Here is an 8,969-nt window from a genome sequence, read left to right as displayed (position 1 = left end):
CACCCACCGCAGGATCCACGGGTGGCCCGTCTGCGTCCGACACGCGGGCTGTCTCCACCGAGCGGTTGGGCGGGACAGGACCTGGCGCGTCCCCCCGCGCCAACTGGCGCTCGTCGACTGGGTCGCCCGCGCCTGGTCCGCTATGCAATGATGACGCCGGCAGGCGGTCCCCATGGCGTGTGGCGCCCATGCATCAGCCGGATCTGTCGTTGTCTCGGGCGCGGGATGCCACACCGGATCGCACGAAAGCCGAGGGGGGTTCTCAGGGGAAAAAAGGAATTTGTTGAAATTTTCTTTTTCTATTGTTGAATAGTGCCAATTCACATAAAGATCCAAAAGTAAAAAAGAAATGAATTACTCTTCCATGGAAGAAAAGAATGAACACAGCAGCAAAAAACATTAAGCTAGAACAAATGAAGGGAAGCAAAAATGTATTGGTATGAAACGTATAGTCTGACTGCATTACACATACACATGTATGTGTAAGCGACCAAAAATCCACAAAAAATCCAAGGTATCGTGCTTATTACATGAACAATAGAAAATCAAAGTTGTCCATGCCCGGGAAACGTGCTTACGGACATAAAACAAACGACTAAAACTAGAATCTTGAATCATGTATGATGTCTTCACACCTTGCTTTTCTTTGCGATGTCGCGAATTTTGTTCTTCACATATTCGAGCGTGTTGGTAGGTCAGAGAACCAACTCGGCGATGAGACGTCTTCTTCTTGCATTAACCATGTCCTGCAATTTTTAGAAGAAGGTTTAATGAATAGAAGATTGTATTATACGACAATTGTACAAGTGTACGAACAGAGAGGACAAATTACCTGGGTAAAATCGGTGGTCCATCGTTCCCCGTCCCAATGCTCCATAACTTCAATCACAAAAAGGCCACAAGAATTCCTAATATATATGCAAACATTAGTCACCATGCACACGAACATGTCTTTCGTAAGTAGAAAATGATAAACCATAACTCACCCGTCCTCTTGTTGTGGCATATCCATCTGAGCTGTGATAGGCCACCTAGTGACGTCTGGATATTTGCCAGGTCTAATACGGTTTGCCTCTTCCATATCAATTGCTATTGCTAGTTGCTATTTCAAAGAAAGTAGTAGTGAGAAACCATACGACATTTCATATGAAGAATGCTCGATGTTGGGTAGAGTACGAGTGCTTTCATAGTGTCGAGAGAGAAGTCGAGAGGATAGAGTGAATCCATAACTCGGAATTCTTTCTTGCGGTTGTGCATCACCACTATGATCCAGTGTGTATTGCCGACGTTCAACGGGATAAACGACTAAAATTTGGAACACATTTGTAATCAGATGCAATAATGCTTGTTAAAATGAGTGTTAATGAACTAGTAAGAACATATCGTACCTTATCACGGACGGTATACTCGGCTAGAACCCTAAGTACTGCTCCAGCTCTGCTCAGTGCACTATCCATGTTGTATATCGACGGTTTAGGGCTGTCTCGTGTCTTAGCACGATCAACAAGGTATTTGGACCTCCAGGCTGGACAGAGGTACCGATCATGACCAATGTGCAGCGCCAAATGTGTCTGATAAGCATCGATAATCTGCATAAAATAAAAGAACCTTTTATGTTCATAGCTGACACCTAGATTATGCAATTAAATAACAGGACATGCTAATAGAACTAACGTCATCCGCTAGCCATCTATGCTCATCCACAGTCACAGAGGTGCCACGTTCACTGTAGTAAACTCTTTTTGTCATATTCTTCTCAGACCGAGCAGCTACCTCCACAAACGTAACAGCAGCATCGATGAGTTCCGGTGTCAAATCATCCTTAACAACCCCTTCCACATCACGGTAATTACACAGAGCAGCTTGATAAATTGCGAACGTCAAGAACGGTGACTACATGAAACGGTAGTAAACTAATAAGTAAGTTAGCCAGTAACGGTACCTCTAGTTGCAGTAGTGTTGCCGGATGGCTTAGTACCGCGTGCGTTTCGCTTGCTGGGCTTGTCAAGTGCAAAGGGGGATTCAAATTTCTTGGGAACAGTCGGCCGGCGCTTCCCGGATATAATATCGTCTTCTTTTGTGGTTGCTGCAGACTTGTACTTTTTCCCCTTGCTCTTACCCACCATCCTGTCGATAGAACTTGCAGAAATGTCAATGTCGGACGATTCTGCTCGAGGAGAATTACCTATGATCCAAGGGTTCTCCGGTGTTGCGCCGCACTCATCACTAGGCTTCCTTGGCTTGTCAACATTTAACTTGGCAGGTGTTTTCTGGTTAACAAAGAAATAATGTGATAGGTTCAGTTTACGAAAATGAAGATGCATAATTGAGATAAATGAAGACAAATAAATGAAAACATACTTCCTCATCATCGTTGTTCTGGTTTCCAACAGGCTTGTCAGGCTGTGTCAAATCAATCATCGGCTCTAGACCGTTAGAGTCATCCCTGTACACGAATTCTTTTTTTTCTGGCGGACCATTCTGAAAGGAATCCACTTCTTCGTCTGCATTGTTGTTGCCGGAAGCCACAGCAGCCGCTGGCTTGTACATCACACCATTTAGGTTCAACTTCTCTAACAATCTCTGCATTACATAAAAGGAATTAATTAATGTGGGCATGGTTTTGCAACTTAAAAAATGTTGTATACATAGAATTAAGGGTGTGTCACCTCGACTATTTGATCCAGTATTTCCTTCATTTGGCTGTGTATGTAATCCATACACCGCTTCATGATGAGCTTCATCATCTCGTCCGCGTTTGAGGCTAACTTGGACTTCTTTGCCGCACCAACGGCGGGCTTCATTTTTGGCTTTTCTGGTTCGGGTACTTTGCGCTCCTGCGCCCTATACTCCTTGGTTATGTTGTGTTCAATCTGCATGTGAAATACAAGTACATGTGATCAATAAAAATATTAATATGATTAATTATGTTATATAAAAGATTTAATAAGTACCCAACGCAATGAATTACCTTGACGTTACCACGGCAAAGGCAGTGGTCATAATCATACTTGTCTCTCCTAGAGACTGCAACTTCAGTCCAATTCCTCATGAGAGATTGCATGGACAAGCTAGGATTGAACGCGCATTCACCTTCCAGAGGCTGAACTTCTCCTAGTACAAGTACTGCATGAATATGAAAAATTACAGTTAGTACTATACAACAGGTAAATTTGCAAGCATATTTTTTTTGCAATGGTACAAGTCTGAAAGGTGTACCTGCAGGAGAGCTAAGTTGCCTCTCGGCCATTGCGGAGGTGTTTGCCTTTCCTCACGTGCGAAGGCAGTTCAGTAGAACCCGGAGGGTGAACGCATTCCAATTAATCTTGGATATACGCTTCACATTGTCCACCAATGTGTAATATTGCTTTGGGACAATCTTGCTCGACATGGGAGCAAGAACTGTTCCAAGCAACACGAGGACAACTTTCCGAAGGAAATCGTCGTCGGCAGATTTATTTTTTGTGATGTCCACAATCAGATCATCGATGACTATATTACCTGTGGTCTTGCTCAGGAAATGAGGCGGCACTCGTTCTTTAACATCCTCACCTTCCTCACTGAGAATATCTTCTGTCGACAGTCCATGGTTCTCCAAGGACAAGATGCACTCAACATCCACGGCACCGAGAGACTTTGCCAACCAAGTCTTGTAAAATGAATCTGCCCTTGCAAGGATCAAAAATCTCAACCATGTACCGGATCAACAGTGTACGCATCTTCAGCGAAGGTATCTAAAGCATGCTACGCAGTGGTGTTTCGGCAAGTGCGGCGCGTTGACCGGAAGATAGACCGGCAAGAAGTTTGCACCATTTTTCAACGGCGCAAACAATTTCTCCATTGAGTTCATCCATCCTGTTGAAAAAAATAAACTTGGCTACAGTAGCAAAAATTGTTTAATCAACTTTTTTCCTAACGTACTATTGGATAAAACATAATAATGGAATACACTATCCAACAGTAGATCGAAAACTATACAACATAATTCATTCATACTGAAACATTCAGCAAATACATGTGCAGCATATAAAATGACAGTTTAAAAAGTAATTATTTAATCAATTGGTTTCAGAATCAAAAGTAACATAATTTATTTAATCATTTATTTTCATATGATGATGTACAAATAGATATAAGAATCGGTGACACTACCTAATTAACAGTGAATCGAAAAGAAAAATACAAAATTATGCATACTGAAACATGCATCAAACAAACGTGCAACACATACAATATTAGTGGGCGTCTCATAGTTGCAACATGCATGTCTTAGGGCATTGCTATAACTTAAAGTGACTATGCAATAACTAACACTGATTAAAAATTCTTGTTTATCCATCAATCCAGCCTAAAAGTGAAAGACAACAAACTACATGCAGAAACTAATTTGCAATCGTAGGGCTATCTAAGCTAATACACGCACAAACAAATCTACTGTCATAGGCCTATCTAATCTAATACTCGCACAAACAAAAAACATCTAATCCAACAGATGTAAAGTGAAGATTATGTGCTAATTAATCTTAGGCCTATCGAATCTAACACACGCACAAAGAAAAGCATCATGATGCGGTACGGCAGCCAACATACTGGATCGCTCGATGAAGATGGAAGTTGTCGGTGTTGCAACGTGGACGCAGTTCGTCGACGGCGGCCAACACACGCTGACGATCTGGATGTTCTTGACGATCTTGCTGGAGTTGGGCGGATGCTAGGGACGCAGTTATCGTCGACTCGGCGGTAGGAGCCGTCGTAGACGACATGTACGACGATGCCGAGACTATATAGGAGGAGGAGGATCTCCTAGGTCCTCGTAACCACCAGGGAAAGAATGTTCGTGATCTTTGCTTTCCTTGGTTGAGGAGAGGCAGTACGGGCTCCTAATTAAAGGGATAGGCTTCCCATGCTCGACGTTTTTTTGGAGATTCCGATCCGGGAATTGTGTAACAAATCCCGGCTGCTCCTCTCTTTGAGCGATGAGGGACTCGTGTTATGTACTTTTTATCTTTTATTTTTTATCTTTTCTTTTTTATATTAGAAAATTTTCAAATCAAAATAAATATTTCATGTCAACCAAATGGTCCCAAATTTTTTTTTCACACAATGGGATCACCATGGACATCATGCATGCCAATTCTCGTCGATTTCCGACAATCGATGCATTTACTAGGATTTTGCCGGCAAAAAAACCCGAGACGCCATCCGGACATGACGCAACATTCGTTCGGTGTCCGGAATGGCTCAGATGTTGCATGGGGCCTACATTGGGCATCCTCACATGGTGTCAAACTTTGGTGTAATTTCATGCAGGCCACCACATAACACATGTGCAACCAGCAGCATTCTGGTCTCCCGGAGGGGGAGACCAGAGGACGTTGTTTCTCTAAACTGAACCAAATGGCACCAAAGTATTCCACACAATGGGATCACCATGGACAGCATGCATGCCAATTCTCATCATTTTCCGACAGTCGATGCATTTACTAGGATTTTGCCGGCGAAAAACCCCGGAACGCTGCCCGGACGTGATGCAACGTTCGTTTGGTGTCCAGAATGGCTCATATGTTACTTGGGGGCTACATTGGGCATCCTCACGGGTGCCAAACTTTGGTGTCATTTCATGCAGGCCACCACATAGCACATGTGCAACCAGCAGCATTCGGGTCTGCCGAAGGGGGAGGCCGAAGGACGTTGTTTTTTTTAAACGCAACCAAATGACACCAAATTTTTTCCACATAATGGGATCACCATGGACATCATGCATGCCAATTCTCATCGATTTCCGACACTCGATGCATTTACTAGGATTTTGCCGGCAAAAAAACACCGAAATGCTGCCCAGACGTGACGCAGCGTTCGTTCGATGTCTGGAATGGCTCAGATGTTGCATGGGGCCTACATTGGGCATCCTCACATAGTGCCAAACTTTGGTGTCATTTGATGCAGGCCACCACATAGCACATGTGCAACCAGCAGCATTCGGGTCTGCTAGAGAGGGAGCCCGAAGGACGTTGTTTTTATACACTCAACCAAATGTCCCCAAAACAATTTCACACAATGAGATCACCATGGACATCATGCATGCCAATTCTCATCAATTTCCGACACTCGATGCATTTACTAGGATTTGGCCGGCGAAATAACCCCGAAACGCTGCCCGGACATGACGCAACGTTCGTCCGGTGTCCGGAATGGCTCAGATGTTGCATGGGGGCCTACATTGGGCATCCTCACATGGTGCGAAAATTTGATGTCGTTTCATGCGGGCCACCACAAAGCACATGTGCAACCAGCATCATTCGGATCTGCCGGAGGGGGAGCCCGAAGGACGTTGTTTTCTAGACTCAAGCAAATGGAATTTTGAAATAGAAGAAAAATTATAATTAAGAAGTGAAACAGAAGGCAACATACATTCATCGAATTTTGAATTTTAAAACTATAAAAAGAAAAAAATACAAAACATATACTTGATATACAACTATTTTTCAAATAGAAAACAGATTAAAATATTAGAATTAAGAAGTGAAATAAAAGACAACATACATTCATGCAATTTTGAATTTTAAAACTGTAAGATGAAATAACAGAGAAAAAATATATTTGATATACTTTTTTTGAAATAGAAAACAGAAAAGATATATTATAATGAAGAGAAAACATATTATCTAGCATTTTTTGAATTATAAAAGTGTCAGAATAACTGAAAGAGAAAAAATAGATTTGATTTTAAATTATTGTAAATATAAAAAGAAAATAAATATTTTATTGAATAAGTGAAATATAACACATTAGTTTTTCGTACGTTAGTGAATTTAAGAACTGTCACAAAAACTTAAATAGAACTGATTTTAAAATATTTAAAATATTATAAAAAATTTAGCGGTAAATCAAACTTTATTGCGAAGTAGCAGCTCGGTTTAAATATGGTAATATTGTGCGCGCGGGTGAGGCTGGCCTGGGACGGCCCACCAGCCCAAGCGAGCGTCGCGCCGGGCACATCCGAGGGGTGCTGGGAGTTTAGTCCCACCTCGCCAAGCGAGGGGAGCTCGCACCAGTTTATCTACCGGGCTGAGCCTCCCCTCTCAAGTTCTTTTCTAAAGCGGCGAGCACATTGCCTAACCCTATCCGTCCCTGCCCTGTGGGGCCTACTAGCAGTCTATATTTACAATCTGGCGGGCCTGCATCCTGGCCCAATAAATGATTGGGTTCCCAGTCGTATGCAGGCCGTTGAATTATGAACTATGCAGCCACTAGTAGGAAAAGGGCTATAGCTCATATGGACATTAATGGCGCACCATGTGTAGGTACGCCATTAATGTCCATATCACTAATGGCGCACCACACTCACGGTGCGCCACTACTAACAGTTTTTTTTATTTTTCCAAAAGTAGTAATGGCGCACCAGGGCATAGTGCGTCATTACTAGTTTTAACTAGTAATGGCGCACCGCACACTCTGTGCGCCACTACTAACAATTTTTTTTACTTTTTTTCAAAACTAGTAATGGCGCACCAGTGTATAGTGCGCCATTACTAGTTCAAACTAGTAATGGCGCACCACAACCACGGTGCGCCACTACTAACATTTTTTTGCAAAAACTTGTAATGGCGCACCACGTAACAGGTGCGCCATTAGTAACCAGGGTTACTAATGGCGCATTGTTAGGTGGTTGCGCCATTACTAACTATCTTTGCACCACCACACCCCCCCCCCCCCCCGCGTGGACCGCCTTTTCAGTTTTAAAAAAATAAAAGAAAATGATGGAAATGTCAATAAAATAAAAGAAAATAAGTTTCCCATGTGATATGTGGTCTAGTTGTTGGGAAAATTTACAAATATGAATTTCGACTTTATTTGCAAAATCTCTCTGGAATTTAGTAAAATGAGCATAACTTTTGCATACGAACTCGGATTAAAAAGTTTTTTATATGAAAAATCATCTACTCGAAAAGTTACATCCAAATTCAATCGGGGGAACCCCGTTGAACAATTTCAGAATCCCCAAAAACCTAACAGAACGAAAGATACGGGGCTTTTAAGATCTAGAGGGGGGAAATGAAAAAAATTCAAACTTAGTAGTGGCGCACCATTTGTTGGTGCGCCACTAGTAACAGGAAAAAAAATTGGTTTCAATTTTTTTTTGGAAATTTTTTCAAAATATGAAACGTAATATGACCGGGAAGTTTGAAATATTTTTTCAAAATTTCATCACACTCATGAACATGAACAAAGTCCTAGACATCAACAAGGTTTAATAGGATTGATATGATAGATATATACACAAGTGCCTGTTAAGTGAGGTGGTAGATATAGGAAGTTTGACCACTAAGTGTAATTTGACTTGAGATTAAGCATATTGACCCGAGATTAAGCCATAGTGACCCGAGATTAAGAAAAAACGAAAAAAATTTGAAAAAAATTTGAAAAAAAATTTAAAAAAATTGTTAGTAATGGCGCACCAGATATGTGGTGCGCCATTACTAAGTCAGATAGTAATGGCGCACCATTGGACATAGTAATGGCGCACTATGTGGTGAGCCACTATTATCTGGTATACTAAAGGCGCACCTCACTAGTGGCGTGATTAAGGCCAAAACAGGTGCGCCACTAATTAGCCTTTTCCTAGTAGTGGCTAGTAGGCGGGATTTTTTCATATTTCTTTTTTTGCATTTGTCACATGTCAATTATTTGTTGTTCTTCAATTCACCTCATGAATTTGTATACATGCTCACTTACATGTATACAAATTTCAACAAGCCACTCTAAAATATAAAGAATATAACACAACATTTTTTCGCACATTTATGAATTTTATAACCGTCAGAACAAATAAAAGAGAAAAAAATTATATGTTTTAAAATTATTTAAAACATAAAACTAAAAAGAAAGATTATAATTAACAAGTGAAATGAAAGAGAACATATTATCTTGCATATTTTGAATTTTAAAACTGTCGGAATAAATGAAAG

At 41.3% G+C, this 8,969-nt stretch overlaps 1 protein-coding gene across 1 annotated transcript; it reads right to left on the bottom strand.

Annotated features, from left to right (window-relative positions):
* Positions 1 to 695: 695 nt before the first annotated feature.
* On the bottom strand, positions 696 to 3,250 carry LOC109742646 (uncharacterized). Its single transcript, XM_020301743.1, has 11 exons — positions 3,220 to 3,250; positions 2,972 to 3,126; positions 2,670 to 2,873; positions 2,362 to 2,583; positions 1,943 to 2,270; positions 1,675 to 1,832; positions 1,389 to 1,589; positions 1,177 to 1,305; positions 987 to 1,102; positions 833 to 908; positions 696 to 746 (listed from the first exon to the last, which is right to left on the bottom strand). Exons 1-11 carry the CDS (start codon positions 3,248 to 3,250, stop codon positions 696 to 698), a joined length of 1,671 nt encoding a protein of 556 aa, XP_020157332.1.
* Between the last annotated feature and the right edge of the window lie 5,719 nt (positions 3,251 to 8,969).

The sequence above is a fragment of the Aegilops tauschii genome, chromosome 1 (assembly GCF_002575655.3).
Source record: "Aegilops tauschii subsp. strangulata cultivar AL8/78 chromosome 1, Aet v6.0, whole genome shotgun sequence".
In the NCBI taxonomy this organism is placed as follows: Eukaryota; Viridiplantae; Streptophyta; class Magnoliopsida; order Poales; family Poaceae; genus Aegilops; species Aegilops tauschii.
Note: the sequence above shows the minus strand (reverse complement) of the source record. Positions and strands in the feature narration are given on the sequence as shown.

Excerpts from the sequence above, each read along its gene's own strand:
- LOC109742646 (XM_020301743.1), bottom strand. The coding sequence starts at position 3,250 with ATGGCCGAGAGGCAACTTAGCTCTCCTGCAG. Across the intron at positions 2,584-2,669 it reads TACTGGATCAAATAGTCGAG|AGATTGTTAGAGAAGTTGAA; the intron begins GTGACACACCCT and ends TATGTAATGCAG. Across the intron at positions 747-832 it reads GGACCACCGATTTTACCCAG|GACATGGTTAATGCAAGAAG; the intron begins GTAATTTGTCCT and ends TAAAAATTGCAG.